The following is an 18,357-nucleotide window of genomic DNA, read 5'->3' as shown; positions in this document are numbered from 1 at the left end:
GAAGACCAGCCATGAGATCGCTGACCCACACGTCATCAAGGAATTTGCTGTCAAGAACTTCAAAGAGATAGACGAATATCTCCTTAAGCAAAGCACTTAAAAAGTTGAATCTTTAAGATATATAAGTGTGGATCTCTATAAAACTTATCTAAGTAAAAAGTTAAATATTATGGATCCTCATGAGTCTCTATGAAACTTATCTAAGTAATGACTTATTAATGTGGTTTGAGTTTGACGGTCGAGCACGAGCAAAGACATTCGGATCAATGGAGACGAGACGACTTGCCATCATCTCATGCAATGAGCAACAATATTTATTGCTTTGCTACTTGGACTCGGATGAAGAATCAATTTAGTGGCTCAAGATCCAGTTTATCAATTCAGTATTATTGATTTTTTTAGTCAAAAATTAGTCACTTTCTTTTGCTTGTTGAATGGTTTTAGTTACTTGCTAAAAAATTAAGCAGATTCAATAAATTAGCACCACAGATAAAAATATTCTTCCGCGTAGATATCCATTCTACTTTAACAGAGTCGTTAGTCATTATGAGCAAATACCAATTAGTGAGTAATAAAGTAATTTACTTTATCAGACTCGTTAGTCTATTCAATGAATATACTCGTTAACAGACTCAAGCATTGTACATAATGAATATACTTTATTACATTATGACAAATACCAATTAGTGAGTAATAAAGTATAAAATGACTAACGAGTCTGTTACTCACCACACACTCAAGCATTGTCTTTTCTGACTCAAGAACAGATTGATGAACACAAATTAAGTCTCATATCCATCGAAGCAATCACATTTGTTTAGACTCATACCGTAATTATTTTAGTTACTCTTCAAAAAATTTTGAGAAACCTTTATATATATTTTTTAATTTTGTTTTTAGAAATATTGTTTTGTTATTTTATTTTTTTTCATTAGTCTTTTAAAGTTTCCCATGTGAAACTATTGGAAATTTAAAAAACTAAAGAAAAACACTAAAAACCTGATATTTTTAAAAAAATCTCCATTTTTCTTTTCCAAAAAATATCCAACTTAAAAAAGGTTTCACATGCGATATTAACTTTGTCAAAACAAAAAAAAAATACAACATTAACTAAATAATTGGGTGAATTAATTTTGCTGATTTTATATATATATAGCTGTCACACATCTGTTAAGCTTATGGTTAAATTTTATAAAAAGTCGATATGGTGAAAATGTTATATGGTGGGGTTAGGTAAAAAGAATTAGTGTAATTTACAGAAATTGTTTTCTATATATGAACAGCTTCATTGAGAAGATTCTTATCAAATCCACACAACATATACCCCATAAGAAAACAAAAACAAAGAAGAGCGAGATATTTGTCTACTGATATTTACATAAAGTCTCCGGCGAACGAATTCATTCAAACATGCATCAACATACTAGATCTCCCTAAAGGCAATGGTAACTACTCCATTACTTATACGTAATACGTACACATCTCATCGTTAGACAGTCATAACCATTTACAAATTCTTTTGGACCAAGGTAGTCACATATAGATTTACCTTATACAGTGTTTTGCGGACCAAATGGTTTCTAGCAAATCAGATATACTCTTTCAGTAGGTACTTTAATTCAAAGATATATTCATTGTATTATTTAAATGAAATATCAAGATTTATTATAAATTAAATTTGCCCATACCATTATAACTTCATCGCATTCACATTCTTTTATCTTCACATGACTCACATTTTCTTTAAAATGTATTTTGTAAAAATCAGTAACATATAATACTAAATACTTGCTTGATTGAAAATAATTGGTATTGATGCATTAGGTTGATGATTTTTTTTCCACAATGTGCTACATTGGTAATTAATTAAGTGGGTGAAACCAAATATTTAGAAAAAAACCCATGAGATATTAAAGTTGGGTGGTGGGGTTAGGTAAATATAAAATCTGTAATTTTCACTATATAAACACCTTCATGCATGAGAAGATAATTACTTCCTCTGTCCTAAAATATAAATTGTTTATTTCAATTATTAGTATTTTCTCATGTTTCTATGCATAATTTTCTTTTAATTTAATAGTTTATAAATTCTGTAATATATTTTTCTATTAGTTGAACTTTTAGAAATGATAAAATATTTATTACAGTATTTGTTAACTTTTGTGCTTTTAGCCAAAAAAATGTAAAACAAAAGATGGGACAGAGGAGGAGGTATAAAATAAAAAAAATCAAACCCACACAACATCTATATACTTTAAAGAAAAAGAAAAAGTAAAATCACTAATTTAGAGAAGATGGCACCGAAAGGAACTTCTTCCGTTAATTTTGACGTTAAGTCTCCAACATCGGTCTTTTTTCAAGATTTCATGGTGAAGACGAATTTTCCTAAGGAAGGCCATGGTAATCAACTCTTCTACACTACATACATACATCTCACTGAAATTACATTTTTCTTGATTATAACCCTTATTGGCCATGTTTCACCATAGCCGAGTTAGAGATCGACAATGTGGCCGGTACGGGGAATAGAAGGAAAAGGTACAAAATGAGCCACTTTCAGATCACGAAAGAGTGGTACAAGACTATCAGAGAATCCGTCCCCAATGACAAGGTGTAGCAAAACCCGGATTGTTTCAAAAAGCTCGAAGGAACCATGACCGTCATTGTTAAGGAAGACGGTAACGGAGCCCACGGGGTGTGGACTGTTGACTACGAGAAGACTCGCGGTGACTTGGACGACCCACGCTTCATCATCAAAACTTGTGTCAAATTCTTTATGGTGATGGATGAGAATCTAACAAGTTAAATACAGTGGAATAAGCTTATTGCAGTGTAGCAATAAGTAGTTATCATTTACAACAATTTTCGTTTAAGATGTTTTTTACTCATAAAGCTTTCAAGATGGAGAATAAAATGCACATACCATGGGTCAAACTTAGGCAAACAAAACCAGAAATGAGAAAAGGGGGGATGGGGAATTTCAAGCAGATAATATGGGAGTCAAATTATTTAGAAGTGAGAAAGCAGATAACATGCGTGTCAAATTTAGACAAACAAAACTAAAATTTACAAATCTCGACACTTGCCTTTGCTTGATTCATCATCGCTGTGGTACCACCATATTGGAACATTGTGTGAAAGCGGAGGGGACCATGCATACACCTGGTTGAAAACCAAATGCACATACAGTGGAAAAAGAACAAAACAACAAGTGAGAAAGGGGATTTCAAGCAAAACAACAAAACAAGCTCACTTGGTGGTGGAACCATGTGTGGATTATGAGGGAAACAATGTGGGAGAAAATAATTCCAATGCGTGAGAAAGAGATACTAATAGATAACATGTAGGGGGGGGGGGGGGGGGGGGGTGAATACTAAAACTTGCCTCTGCTGGAATAACTAGGGGCTCAAGCCCATCCTCCTGATCCTCGTACGTATACTCATACTCCCCATAATCATATTCATACTCCTCAAGATGCTCCCAATCATCAGGAAAAGGCAATAATGGACAACATTCGCGATTGGGAGAGTACCATTTAATATTCTGCTTGAAACGAAAAAAAAGAGTAGAAGAAGTGAAAAAAAGGGACACTAAGTGATGGTTAGACAAGGACAAAATGTATTGAAACAACAAAAGGTAGCTTAAGTGCATGTGCCTTCGGCTGGGATGGTTAATTTACCTCCTCTAAATGTTCTGCACTAGCGAGATGCATGATAAAATTTGCAACACCATGGCCTTCAAGACCATAGCATGCTGAGAAAAACCACAAGCCAGATTCATCCGCCTCAATAATGCAGTTATCCTTAAGTGCATGTGCCTTCGACTCTGTGGGGGAAAAAAAAAACAAAAAAAAAAAGCAACAGGTTATTTTAACCAGCAATAGTTACATATTAGCAACACCTAGTTGTGAGAGGACAAACACACAAACCTGCCAGAAAGAAAGCTTTCCCAGGCGAGATCTGGATCATCAGTGGAGTCGAGACCAAATGGAAACGGCTTAACAATGTTGTATCCGTCATTTTGTAGTATATCAGTGGCATAATGAACAGAGTCCTCTGTGGGATCGGATATGACCATTATATTAGTATTAGCTGGACGAGGACTAATACCGTAGTACAGATACGTCGAAAAGTTCCTGGAATCATCTGTTTCAGAAACAAACTCAAGATTTTGAGATTCTCTCTCTATATTCATCATCATAGCTAAGGGATGAGAGAAGATACTACTAACCAAAGGGGTCGGAAACAAGAACGATTCCAGTGTTAGAGAGGTCTCGTAGGGTTTGCATTGACATGTTTCTCGTTAGTAGGCCAATCGCATAGATGGTGACTGGACCAGAGTAGCCTAATTTCTTCAAAAACCGTCTAATACACGGAACAACCAGACGTGCATCAAAACCACGAGGAACGGGACAACACGGGATGTCCCAAAGGACCTCTGTTACAGCCGTTTCCTTGTCCCGGCGGTATTCGTTTTGATCGATTCTTCTTCTAGGGCAAATTAAATATATATAAACTTGTACGGGTTGGTTTATATGGGCCTGCCCAAACAAAAGTGGTCCAATTGGTAAAAAATGGAAAAGCTCGAAGAGTTGCGATTCGCGAAACCCAGATTACTACAAGAAGCTCGAAGGAACCATGAACGTCATTCACACGGAAGGCAGTGATGGTGGCCGAGCATTCTGGACCATACAGTATGAGAAGGTTAGCGATGGCATCAAGGACTCACGGATCATCATAGACACTACTACAAGATACTTTCAGGCGATCTTTAGAATGATCTGAAATAGTCAAACAAAGTTGATCTAGAACCCTATGCATGCATAATTTATGATGATACTAGTTACAAGTTACAACGTTGAATAATGGTTGACATTTAGGAAGTATATATTTTGTCTTGAAGCTTTCAAGATGCATAATTAATTTATCGATCTGCATATTATTGTTGTATCGACGATTCTCATTAATAAAGGGGGTAAATTATGCAATCTCATTGTTCAAGAAAGAAACTCATCTCCACCGTTTACAAAATATTAGTTAAAAGTAAATATGGACCAATGCCAATTCCTATCCTATCTAATTTGGTTGTTTATTATCTAACTAAACGAATTTGATTATCAACAATAATTAATTGAATTTCCATGACATATGAGAGATAGTGGAGTTTTCTTACCAATATGTTATTATTAGTAAATTTACACGTACTCTTTCAGTAATTTTTTTTCTTCCAAAGAGACTATCAAATTTTTCTTCATATTTGTAAAAAGAAATTTGTATCCGTTCATTCTGATCATATGTTATGAAAATTAAGTTAGCCATGATATTAATAATTAAAGTCTTGAATATATGTTTAAATAATCAAGCAAATTATAACTTATACATGGTAGTCAATTTTTTTGGTTTTTTCTCTCTCCAAAATGTAATATATAGTAATTGAAAATTAAAGGTGTTCTTGGAAATAGTATATTTACATGCCCTGTTTTTTTATAGTGATAGTTGTGTGAAAGCATTTGCTGGCATTTATTGACGATTCGTTAGTCAGAATTAGTCACTTTATTTTGCTTCTTGAATGGTTTTAGTTACGTGCTAAATTAAGCAAATGGAATGAAAATATTGCAGTACACAAATTTATGTATTCTTCCGCGTAGATATTCATTCTACTTTAATAAACTCATTATGAACATATATATATATATATATATATATATATCAATTAGTGAGTCATAAAGTAATATAATGTTGTCTCATGGATGATTCACATTCACCACAAGCTCAAGCTTCGTCTTTTCTGAGGTTAAGAAAAGTCTCATATCCAACAAAGCAATCACATTAGTCATTTTGGTTACTCATCATAAACTTTTGAGAAGCCTTTATAAATTTCTATATTTTTTGAATTTTGTGTCTAGATATATTTGTTGTTATTTATTTAAATTTCAGTTCATTAGTCTTTCAAAATGTTGCCTGTATAACTATTGGAATTTAAGGGAAAAAAAAAACTAAAAAGATGTTATTTTTTAGATTATTTGAATTAATTGCTGAATATAATGTATATGTTTATAGCTGTCACATGTCTATTAAACTTTTTGTTAAATTTATGAATACTCGCTATGGTGAAAATTAATGTTAGATGATGGGGTTAGGTAGACATTTCTATATATTCACGCAGTAATTGAGAATATATTCTTATCAAATCCACACAACATATACTCCATATACAGAAAAAAGAAAGAAAAAAAAAAGAGCGTGAGAGAGAGAATGACACAATTTATCAACCCGATTTCTGAGTAACTTAAATATATTAATTCATCTTAGCGATTAACTCGGATGATAATAAAATTTATATATTTAACTTTAATTGTATAATAAACGAAATAAATTTATCCTCGAACTAAAGCAAAGTATGTTATTGAATCTTCAATCTCCATCAGAACATGTTTTTTTTTTTTTTTTTTTTTTTTTTTTTTTTTTTTTTTAAAGTTAAGTACGAGGAAGCCTTACCGATGAGTGAGTAAGTTGAGTGACGTGTGTCAGCATATTGGTATTTATTCCATAACATTCACTATTGAAGTCCATTTTGAGTTTCATAAGAGCTTCATTACAAGGGAGTACTCACTAAGTTGCTCTCAAAATTGGGTTCCAAATTTAATTAAAAACCTCATTATTAAGTCCACAGTGTAGAATATCAGTTATGTGGGAAGCATTTTGAGCAACCCATTAAGAAAGATATGTGTCCTTCGGTAATAGGTTGACGCAGAAATATAAAAGTGTTTTTTCTCATTTTATTCTTTCATTCATCGCGACTCTCTCTCTTCTCTCTCATTGCAAACGGCAAAAGGAAAGGCGATTCATGCGGTGATCGGAAAATCGAATCGATTCACCGCCATCGCACTTCCTCGTTCTCCGCCCAGCTCCGTTCTTTTCTATCTCTATTCAATTTTTTCTCCTGGTAACAACCAGCTGAGGAAGAATACGAAGAAGTAGCCGTCGTGGTGCTACTGGTGGAGGGAGATTCGTTACATATCCGCAGCTTCTTACTGTGCCTCCGTCGGCTTCTCAGTCACCTAACTTCTCTGGTGGTATCCGATCACAACCTTCTTTCCTCGTTGAGCAAGATAAGTGATTTAAATCAATCTCTGTTTTTTTTTCTTCTTCGTTTTGTAGTTGACTTGTTTTTTTTGTTGTTCTATCTCTGTTCTACTGATTTGGATCTTAAAGTCTTAATTTTTAATCGCAAATCTCCCTTTGATTTTCAAATATGAGTTGCTACCTACCCACCAATGCAAATTAAGCTCTTCTTTTTAGCTCAAACTACAGCAATTGTGTACTGGATTCTATAAAGTCTTATGCTTATAATTTGAAAACATTTATCTAAATCTATGAACCTTGTTTGTCTGGTCTAGATTGAGTAATGGATTGTTAGTGTCCTTATTAGAGCCGTAGGTAACATTACTGATAGGATAGCTGGTTCTTGATCAGGTTTGTGTCGCTCTAAGCATGTATTAGTTTGGATCCTATCATAGACAACGTTCATGTGGGTTTCTATGATCATATCATAGACAAACTTTTAAAACGCGTTTTGTGTTACATGAACGTCATAGAGTTAGTCATTTTAGATAAATTTGACTATCTATCATCATATTTTCTAAAAATGTATCTCCAAACAAATCAATTTACGTAAAGCACTTGATTGATTGAGTTAATCGATAAACTAACTAGGCTGGTGAATTTATTTAATCCCATGTCTCATATATATAGATCGTTCACATTTACAATCGCAGCACATTATTCTAATAATGTGTTAAAACTTAAAACTAAATAATTGCGTCAACCACTCTTCATTGGAGTTCATTGATATACACTACTAGGGCAGATGTGTTATCATTTAATTTGGTCCGTTCGTTTTATTTATATTCCCATGTGCCACATTAGTTAACTAAGTGGGTGAAGTGTGATAATGTTAAATGGGTGGGGTTAGCTAAAAACAGTTAATGCAATTCTCATAAAACTCTCTATAAATATACGCACTGGTAGGAAAGATTACAATCATCAAACCCACAAAACATCCTACAAAGCAAACAGAAAAAGATTCAGAAAATGGCACTACATGGAACTTGGTCTGGGAAGCTTGACATTAAGTCTCCGGCAGCCAGATTCTTTAAATCTTTCACCGACGACATCATCTACCCTACTGAGGGAATAGGTAAATAATCAACTCGTCCACATTTCATTTATACTTCTTGATCATCGATCAAAAACCTTAACCAATATTTATATGTTTCATCGTAGCCGAGGAGGTGTTTGAGTCGATAGAATCGGAGAAGAGAACAGTGACGATCAAAATGAGTGACCGTCTGATCTCAGAAAAATACCAGTCGGTCAAAGCAACAATCAGCGTTACGCCTAAAGAAGACGGAGACGGTAGCCAGGTGGTGTGGACCATCGAATGCAGTAAGATTAGCTCTGACATCGACGATCCACAATTCATCATCGACACTCTTGTTAATTTCTTAAAGGAGACTGATGAGAATCTTCTTCCATAATCTCTTATAGCTCACAAGGTTCGTCTTTATATAGAATAATCTAACAATTTAAAATAAACTGGAACAGATCTATCTGTGTGTCTAAGTTTTATTTAAGTATCTTTATTTACATTTCGCGTTTTGAGATGTATAAACTGGTGTGGCTATCAAGATGAATAATAAAATGATTTGCATATTATTGTTGGATTGATGATTATGAAATTTTCGTAAAAGTGTTAATCTAATCTGCATTCGATTAAATGAATTAACGAGACACGTGGATGATAATGCAACTCATTACTTGAATAGCGGCGAATCTCCACTACATAAGAAGAAACTATGGACAAATCTTGACCGCTACATGCAAGACTTTTAGGACCAAATGGCTTATATTAGCAAACCGCAAGTACATACGTTTTTTTTACTAATATAAGGGTCCATCAATGTTTTATTTTACTCTTCTATGAAATTTATCACAGTACTAGATAAGGCTCGCGTTATTACGCGGATAAAAATTAAAATTATTTAGAATAATTAAATAGTAATATAACATATTTTTAGAATTTATCTTGTAACATTTTAATATTGAATATATACCTTTCATATTTCATTTTAATACTCTCTCAGTTCCATTATATAAGAATTTTAAGGCTTTCTTTTGCTCTATTTTATAATATTTTCTCCAATTTCTACGTACAATTTCTATTAATATAATAATTTATGACTATTTGAACTATACAGTATATTTTTTTATTGGTTGAAATTTTATAAATGACATAATATTTATTATTTATTAATCTTTGTGTTTTTACCTTAAAACTTTTATAGGACTGGAAGTACCATTTAAATATCTATACCATCATAATAAACCATATTTTAAGTTTAATTATACATTTCATCTTAATGCATATAACTAAATATTTTATATCAGACACAATTAATACATTATATCAAATTTGTATCTTAGTAAGAATCATAAATACAAATAAAAATTAACAAAATACAATTCACAACAAAAACTAAATCAACATTATTTAAGATGTGTTTGTTATGTTGTTATCTCATAAATACTAATTTTACCTTATGTCATAATCAATTTTAAATAAGTGAAATTTATAAAATAAATACATATATAAAAACATAGAGACATTCTCATCAAATAGCTTAAGATTCATTCCTATAAATTATAATTTATTTCGAATTATCTTATGTTTTAACATATGCATTACAAAAATACATGTGTTGAAATTACAAAATCAAATGTAAAAAAATATTATTAATATTCTTAAGAGAATTTGTTAGAAATACCCTTTTTGGTATACCCCTTTTCAAAAATACTTTTTTTTGAACATTTTTATTTTTGCACTCATTTACACAATTACAACATGTTAAATTAATTTTTGGAATTTATTTTAGGTTTGGATTCTCTCTTTTACATTTAGGAAAAGTGATATTTTTGAAAATCACCCTATTTTAAAATGATTTTTAAAGATGATACATATTAATATTTGAAAAAAATAAACTTAAATAAATTTCATCGTTAGACTCAGTTTAGTAATCACATTACTGTCTATTTCATCGTAAACCCATAATTCACTTCTTCATAGATTAGAGTTAAAATTTTAATAAAAAAATAATATGAGCATTGTATGAGATATATAATATGTATATTGGTTAGTATTTTAAATTTAACAATAAAAATAATCAGTAAAAAAATCAGTTAACATCCACAAAATTTTTGGAAATCCAAAAATATCCTAGATATTATTCTTCTATATGCCATAAATTTATAAGTAATACTATAGTCAATTCATTAATTAACCAAAATATCTTTCCTACAAACTCAATTTTTCTATTATTTTTAGGTTTTTCATTTTACTACATGCATTAAAATCTTTAAGATAAAACATGTAAAACTATAGTAATACACATCATGTATTGAATTTTTATCTTTTTAAGTTTATATTACAACGATAAATACAATTACTATCTGACTAAAACTATGTTATTCTTTTTAACTTTGTTATTCATTATTTATTGATTAATATACATGCTTAATAAATTAAGTTTTTGATTACACATGTCAAATTTTATCAAGAACACACGTATAATATAATTAGCAAACAATGGAAATATATTTATTTTGTTAGTTTTCCTTTTTAAAATATAAACATGTAAAATTCTGTAGATATAATTAAGTTGTCCTACTACGTTTATTAAAAAAAAATTGACATTTGTCAACATCTGAATAATACAATTGACACGTGTCACGATCTCGTTAATTAGTAATTTTGTCATCGAACTTTATATAATAAGATAATTATCTCAAAACTTAAGAAAATTATCTCTAAAGAAAATTTACCTTTTCTTTATTTGCTTAAGAAAATTATCTCAAAACTTAAGTTCACTCAATCTCTCTCTTTCAAAACATAAGTTATGTCACAAGTTAATATCTCCTTAGATATAAAACCCTTGCCTTAATCCTATTAGGAAATATCTTGGTTAGATAACTCCTAACCATCCTAGTCCTTATCTTCTTAATCATTACTCGGTTAGATAAGGATTATCTCTTTTCCTAAGTTGACTTCATGCTTAAGCCAACATAATCGCATTTTTCTTCTTGAAAACTGAAAAGTAATACTAATATGTGAATCAGTTGCGTATGGTTTGAGTTTCTTGCTAAATTTAGCAAGTGAAATAAATTAGGTCTTCACACTCTATATTTCCTTCAAGGTAATAGGTGTTCACATTAATGTAATAGACTCACCTTGAATAAAAATAATTACAATTAGATCATCTCCAATGGTTTTCCCTATTTTTTCCTCTATAATAGAAATTTTTATAATAGAGTTGAGTTTTACTCCAATGGTCTTCTATTCTCACATCTATAATAGAGTTCCTCTATTTATAGAGGAACCCTTTGTAAGAAAAAATAGAGTTCCTCTATAAATAGAGGAAAAAATAGCAATCTCTATTTTAGAGGTGAAAATAGAGGACCATTGGAGTAAAATTCACCCCTATTATAGAGGATCTCTATTATAGAAAAAAAATATATATTACCATTGGAGATGCTCTTAGTGAGTCACACAACGAAAATAGACAGGTGTTGTCATGAACGATTCACCACACACCAAGTTATGATAATTCAAACCTTTTTTTTTTTTATCTCATTATACCTTTTCCTCAAACCGGAAATAAAGAGAATCAACTACGTAACTTAGTTCAAGTTAAGTTGAGTAATTTGTGACTACATTACTCAAAGCCATTCAAAATTCATTATAGGAAATGTATACTGAATGTAATGTGTTATTATGATTAATCGTGAAGATACTTATACACTTAGAGACCTTGGAGAAGGGGTTAGAGACCTTGGAGAGGAGGTCGATAGTAGTTAATTACAAATATACACTTGACATATCTAGAATGATATTGTTTCCTTACATCCCCCGCAAGATGAAGGGGCATTGGACACGCCAATCTTGGATGTTAATGTTTTGAACGGCGCGCGAGTGAGTGGTTTGGTGAGAGCATCAGCCAGCTGGTCTTTTGTCGAAAGGTGAGCAACACGTAGATCGTCGGCGGTGATTTGGTTACGTATAAAATGGTAGTCCAGGGCAAGATGATTCATCCGAGAATGAAACACCGGGTTTGCACACAAATACGTGGCTCCGACGTTGTCGCTAAAGATGAAAGGACATGATGGTATTTTGATGCGTAGTTCCGCGAGTAACGAAACAAGCCAACGAATTTCTGCACTAGTGTTAGCTATGGACCGGTATTCCGCCTCAGTGGATGAACGAGCAATGCCTTTTTGCTTCTTGGAGGACCATGAGACGTGATTCTCCCCAATGTAGACAATGTGAGCATGAGTAGAGACGTAATCATCTCGGTCGCCCGCCCAATCTGCGTCGGAAAACGCGTGAATAGAGGTCGTGTTATGACGATGGAAAAAGAGACCATGTGTGGACGTGCCTGCCAAGTAACGAAGTAGTAGCTTGGCAGCTTGCCAGTGAGCGGTGGTCGGCCTGTGCATGAATTTGGATAGACGGTTGACAGCATATGATATGCCAGGCCGAGTGAAAGCTACGTATTGGAGACTGCCGACAACTGAGCGATACTCCTTGGGATCGTTGAGTACACTCCCAGAACTAAGAGTGAGTTTTGGAGAGGAAGCCATTGGTGTTGCCACCGGTTTGGCATGGAGCATGTTACAACGTATGAGGAGATCAAGAATGGAACGGCATTGAGTGAGGTGAAGACCGGCGGAGGTGCGGTGAGCTTCAAGACCAAGGAAATAATGCAAGTCTTCTGGATCCTTGATACTGAAACGTGTGGCAAGTGACTGGAGGGTTTGTTGAAGCAGGACCTTGTCGTTCCCGGTGACGAGGATGTCGTCAACATAGACAAGGATGTATATCCGGCTGGAACCGCGGTGAAGAATAAATAAGGAGGCGTCAGCCAAAGAATTGGTGAAACCAGCACTCAACAAGAAGGTTCTTAGTTCTTGGTACCACGCACGAGGAGCTTGTTTGAGCCCATAGAGTGCTTTGTGAAGGCGGCAGACATGATTTGGATAAATAGGATCAACAACACCTTGAGGCTGTTCAATGTAGACTTCTTCAGTCAAAGTGCCTTGAAGAAATGCGTTATTGACATCGAGTTGTTGAATTGGCCAGTCACAAGCGACGGCGGTCTGTAGAACGACGCGGATTGTTGTTGACTTGATCACCGGGCTGAAGGTATCATGGTAGTCGATACCGGGAAGTTGATTATAGCCTTTCGCAACGAGACGGGCTTTGTAACGATTAACAGAACCATCATGGTGATATTTGAGCCGGAAGATCTATTTGGTACCGATGATGTTCTGGCCAAGCTCTCGGGGAACAAGAGACCAGGTGAAGTAGCGTATTTGAGAGTTGAACTCGTCGGACATTCCTGGGCGCCAGTTGTCGTCGGTGAGAGCTTGTATCAAGGTATGGGGTTCTGGTAAGACAGCAGCAATTGCAAAGGCATATTTCTTGTTAGGTTTGACGATGCCTTTTTGAGAGCGTGTAGTCATGGAGTGCGACGGAGGAACCGGGACAGGATTTTGTTGAGTGTTGGAGCGAGTGGAGGTAGACGACGATCCGGGAGGTGGGATTGGCTGCGGGGCTTGAGGAGATGAAGTTGGGCCTGTGGGCCGAATGGGTTGTGCATTTGTGGGCCTTATGGACTGATCGTGGTGTGGTTGGTGTTGTTGGGCCTGGGAAGCTTCAGAATCGATTATCGGGGTTGAAGATGATGGAGATGACGAGGCAGATGGAGATCCGAAATCCGACGACGAAGACGTCGATGGAGAGGTGGACTCAGGATCAGGGGAAGATGTGTCTGGATCGTTGGTTGAGGAGTGTGGTGTCGAGACTGATGGGGAAAGCGACGGTGCGGTTGGTGGTTACGAATCGAGACTCGGGTCCGGCAGAGGAGTTGGAGACGAGTCGACGAGTGGAATCACTGCAGCTAGAGGCACCCAACGTGTCGAAGTAGGTGTTTCTGGAGGCAACGAGAGCTCGGAGAGTGGAAAATTGGCTTCGACAAAACGAACATGTCGAGATATATACAAACGAGAGATTGAAGGATCGAAACAAAGGAAGGGACTTTGGGTAAGGGAATAACCTAAGAAGATGCAGGGACTGGAACGAGGCTCAAGTTTGCGAGAGTTGTATGGGCGAAGCCAAGGAAAGCAAAGGCAACCGAAGACTTTGAGTTTGGAATAATTTGGGGCGGTGCCAAAGAGAAGGTGGAAGGGAGATGAGAGTCGGAGAACTGGTGTGGGCATGCGTTTTATGAGGTAAATGGCGGTGGCAAAGGCATAGGTCCAGAAAGTGTTGGGAATTTTGGCATGGTGGAGAAGTGAGAGACCGGTCTCGACAATGTGTCGATAACGTCTCTCGGCCAAGCCATCGTGTTCAGGAGTGTGTGGAGGTGATGTGAGGTGTGCAATGCCAGAGGAGGCAAGAAAAGGACGAAGAGCGATAAACTCACCACCGTTGTCGGAAAACAGAGTGCCTATTCGAGTTTGAAAACGGTTTTCGACTAAGGAGTTGAAGGTGATGAATATTTGTTTGACATCGGATTTGAGTTTTAGAGGGTCAAACCAAGAATAGCGAGTAAAGTGGTCAACGATTATGAGATAGTGTTTGTAACCATCGAAGGAGACTATGGGAGAGGTCCATAGGTCCGTGAAGAGATATTCAAGTGAACGAGTAGACGAGATAGAGGTTTGTGAAAAAGCAAGCTTGTGACTTTTATTTGAAAGGCAATCAACACATGAGAGAGTTTGGGTAAAAGAATCAGAAAGCGGTAAAGAGAAATGGGAAACAACATTTTTTAGGATAGGTAAGGACGGATGTCCGAGACGCGAGTGCCAAACAAAAACAGATGCTTTGACGGTCAGTTTAGCAAAGTAGGATGCGGTAGCAGCTTTAGGGATTGGCCACTCGTAGAGCTCTTCTCTAGTTCGTCCTTGGAGTAATCGGTCCCCCGAGCCTAGATCCTTCACCTGAAACCAAGTCGGAGAAAATTCAACCGTGACGTTATTGTCATTACAGAGACGATAGACGAAGATCAGATTTTTCTTTATATTGGGTACATGAAGCACATTAGTAAGAGTAAGAGGACGAGAGGAGGAGGGAGTAGAGAGGGAACCCGTGTTGAGGATTGGGAGACCAGTACCATCACCAATGACAAGTTCTTCACCACCATTGTAAGGGTGGTGGAGAGAGAGATTGGCTAAGTCAGAGGTGATATGATGCGTTGCACCTGTGTCCATGACCCAAGGAGTGGATGACGATCCGTGAGCGAGGTTCGCTCGAGGGAGCCACTGTGTAGGCGGAGTGGGCAGCATAGGAGGCTGAAAAGATGACTGATATTGAGGACAACGCCACGCAGAGTGACCTTTTGTGCCACAGATCTGGCAACAACCAAGATACGGTCTGTTGGAGCGGTTTGGACCAGATGATTGGTTGTTGGACCAGCCGGAGTTGGGAGAGGATTGACGCTGCGAGTTGGGTTTGGAGTTGTTACGGCTGCGGTTGTTGGTGTAGTTAGCAGTGATGGGAAAGGAGGTTGCTTGGGAGACAGTCGAAAGCTTCACCTCATGATTTAGAAGTTTCTCGTGCAGCTCGGTGATGGTTAGCGAGACCTCACGTCCTTCGGTTTGATCAACGATGGGTTTGTATTCATCAGGGAGACCTTTGAGAATGCACTCGATTTGGTCATCATGATCTTCCGGCTTGCCGAGGAGAGCAAGCTGATCAAATTTGATGGTCAGCCCTTGGACATACTCATCAATGGATCGAGTGCCTTTCTTCCAGTTCTCAATTTGGTGTTTTAGTTGACGGATGTGACCTATGCTTGGACTTGCGTAGGTGGAGGCTAAAGTGGACCATACTTCAGCAGCGGTGGTGGCACGAGATAGGATAGTTGAATAGTGAGAGAGATGGCACCAAGGAGGGCACTGTAAAGCAGCTTGTCTTGCCGCTTCCAGGTAGTGTATTTGGGGTTGACAGAGGTGACATCGGCAGTGGTCACCGTGGGGTCCAGGGGAGCAACAGATCCGTCAAGGTACGAGACAAGATCGTATCCGTCAAGCAACGCATTGACTTGGCGGCTCCACATGAGGTAGTTGGTGGAGGAGAGCTTGGTGACATTAGTCATGTTGATGTTGAGCAGAGAGAGAGAGTTGTGAGAGGCACAACTTCGGTGGTGGGTGTGACCTCGGGGAGAGAATCATTGGTGTCTGTGGACGACATGATAAGAGAGTGTAGGAGAGGATGAGAAAGAAAATTTGAGAACAACGGGTGAGAAAAAGAAAATTAGGTCTAGGTATATTGCTCTAATTCCATATAGGAAATGTATACTGAATGTAATGTGTTATTATAAACAATCGTGAAGATACTTCTATACTTAGAGACCTTGGAGAAGGGATTAGAGACCTTGGAGAGGAGGTCGATAGTAGTTAATTACAAATATACACTTGACATATCTAGAATGATATTGTTTCCTTACATTCATCACCTGTCTTCACTTCGTAAATCTTGATTAAACCCTAATTAATTGATTGCTACGTTTCTCGGGGGTAATATACGTTGCTAGCAAAATAAAATAATACATATATATATATATATATATATATAATTTTCCAGCGTAGTTGGAGTGAATTGATACATTAGGCAGAAAATATTAGTTTGGTCTCCACAATTTATCCCTCCTTAAGTGGGTGACGCAAAATACAAAAATCTCATTAACTTTATACACAGTGAAAAGGTTAAATGAGTGTGTGAGATAAAATAGTTAATGTAATTTCATATCACTATCTCTCTATATACCACCTTGGACGATTATTATTAAAACCAAAAAACACAAAAATTAGAGAATGGCGCTGGATGGTGCTATAACTAGAGATTTTGACGTTGAGTCTCCGGTGGACAATTTCTTTAAAGAATTTCTCGGGATCTCGAATCTCCCTGTTGAAAAATAACGGTAACTCGAATCTCATTCAATTCATTTTTTGGTTTTGAAAACAAAACCCTAATTAATTGATTTGTTTCATCAAAGCCACGGCCATGGTGACCATGGAAGATGGGAATTTGGAGGAGAGAAAGGTTAAGATAAAAATAAGCATCGTTGGGATCTCCAAGTCCTACAAGAAGCTCGAAGGAATCATCACCGTTACTCCTAGGAAAAGAGGTGGTAGCCACGTGATATGGAACGTCCAGTACGAGAAGACCCGTCCTGAGACCGAAGACCCACACTCCATCATCGACACTTCTGTCAAGTACTTCCAAGGGATCGATGCAATTCTTGTTAAGGAGATGGATGAGAAAACTATTAAGGAGATGTCCGAGAAACTTTTTAAATTTATCCTTAGATCTTATCCTGGGGTGTCTAAATCATCTGAAGACCTTATTGGACTTATTTCTGGATCTATTTTTTTTAAGTGGGAACTCATCTATCTAGTTATATATCTAAGCTACTACAGTCTATGCTTTAGTTATCTTTTATAGTGGTTGCCATTTACCATGTTTTATTTGTTAAAAAGTTACGATGTATTTACCCATGAAGCTATGCATAAATAAATAAAATGATATTATTTTCGTTATATGGATGATTCTAATAAAAGGGCTCGGTTAATCCACGTTTTATCAAATGGCTAACTGAGACATGTGCCATTTTGGTTAGTTTTGTTAATAAATGGAAAAAATACAATAAAAATCAAATGGGTAAAACAACTCTTGACTTGGCCATTTTGGTTAGTTTTGTTAATAAATGGAAAAAATACCAAACATAAGAAATAAAAGAATCTCAGTGACATAAGAAAATGGCAAATCTAAATCGTGGGAAAAGTTTAAAAAGTTGACCATACAGTCAAATGCATATTAAAGGTTTTTTCAGCTCGCCAAAGATATTACTTTTTTTATATATATAAAGTATTTTGAGTTTTCTTCTTAGCAGAAGAAATGTAAATTAATTGCTTATGGTTTAAGTTAATAGCTAAACTAAGCCGATAAAATAATTCTGTTGCCGATAAAATAACTCAACATGAATTCTGCTTTACAAATTCTATATATTTAAACTCAACAACCTCCACTTGCCGTTCCACTCTCTCCTCCAATCTCGTCCACGATTTCTTGACCTTATCCCATGACTGACTCGACCTCGGCAACAGAATTCTTGTCTTGGGCTCGCACCAGGCCCACTATCAGGTCCATATCTTGTTTTCTTAACGGGCTCTTCATGGTCTGCACATCAGCGAAACTCAACACCAACAAACAGCATCATCGGTGGCCAAATGATGGAGT

General features: G+C 36.0%; 2 protein-coding genes, 1 long non-coding RNA gene and 1 pseudogene across 5 annotated transcripts in view; all 4 read left to right on the top strand.

Annotated features, from left to right (window-relative positions):
- The first annotated feature begins 1,252 nt into the window (after window positions 1–1,252).
- Window positions 1,253–2,918, top strand: LOC147946726 (uncharacterized). 3 transcript variants are annotated; one of them, XR_015595444.1, is made up of 3 exons: window positions 1,253–1,445; window positions 2,295–2,400; window positions 2,490–2,918. It is a non-coding gene; the product is annotated as an uncharacterized LOC147946726 (long non-coding RNA). The 3 variants fall into 3 exon arrangements; XR_015595442.1 differs by having other exon boundaries at window positions 2,173–2,400; XR_015595443.1 differs by having other exon boundaries at window positions 1,257–1,445; window positions 2,362–2,400.
- Window positions 2,919–3,346: 428 nt separating this feature from the next.
- LOC104776520 (uncharacterized protein At1g24010-like) overlaps window positions 3,347–18,357 on the top strand; it is a 35,919-nt gene continuing 20,908 nt past the window's right edge. The window contains exon 1 of the mRNA XM_087508791.1: window positions 3,347–3,433. The gene's annotated coding sequence lies outside the window, so the exon portion shown is untranslated. The remainder of the gene's footprint in view (window positions 3,434–18,357) is intronic.
- LOC147946725 (uncharacterized protein At1g24000-like) lies at window positions 6,793–8,717 on the top strand. Its single transcript, XM_087508792.1, has 2 exons — window positions 6,793–8,199; window positions 8,286–8,717. Exons 1-2 carry the CDS (start codon window positions 8,094–8,096, stop codon window positions 8,537–8,539), a joined length of 360 nt encoding a protein of 119 aa, XP_087364918.1. The 5' UTR covers window positions 6,793–8,093; the 3' UTR covers window positions 8,540–8,717.
- On the top strand, window positions 16,932–17,614 carry LOC147946724 (uncharacterized protein At1g24000-like; annotated as a pseudogene).

The sequence above is a fragment of the Camelina sativa genome, chromosome 3, assembly GCF_030686135.1.
Source record: "Camelina sativa cultivar CO46 ecotype springtype chromosome 3, ASM3068613v1".
Taxonomy (NCBI): Eukaryota; Viridiplantae; Streptophyta; class Magnoliopsida; order Brassicales; family Brassicaceae; genus Camelina; species Camelina sativa.
The sequence above is the reverse complement of the archived record's forward strand: the minus strand, read 5'-3'. Positions and strand labels throughout refer to the sequence as shown.

Coding starts and splice junctions, on each gene's coding strand:
- LOC147946725 (XM_087508792.1), top strand. CDS start 8,094: ATGGCACTACATGGAACTTGGTCTGGGAAGCTTGACATTAAGTCTCCG. Junction 8,200..8,285: donor CTACCCTACTGAGGGAATAG/GTAAATAATCAA, acceptor GTTTCATCGTAG/CCGAGGAGGTGTTTGAGTCG.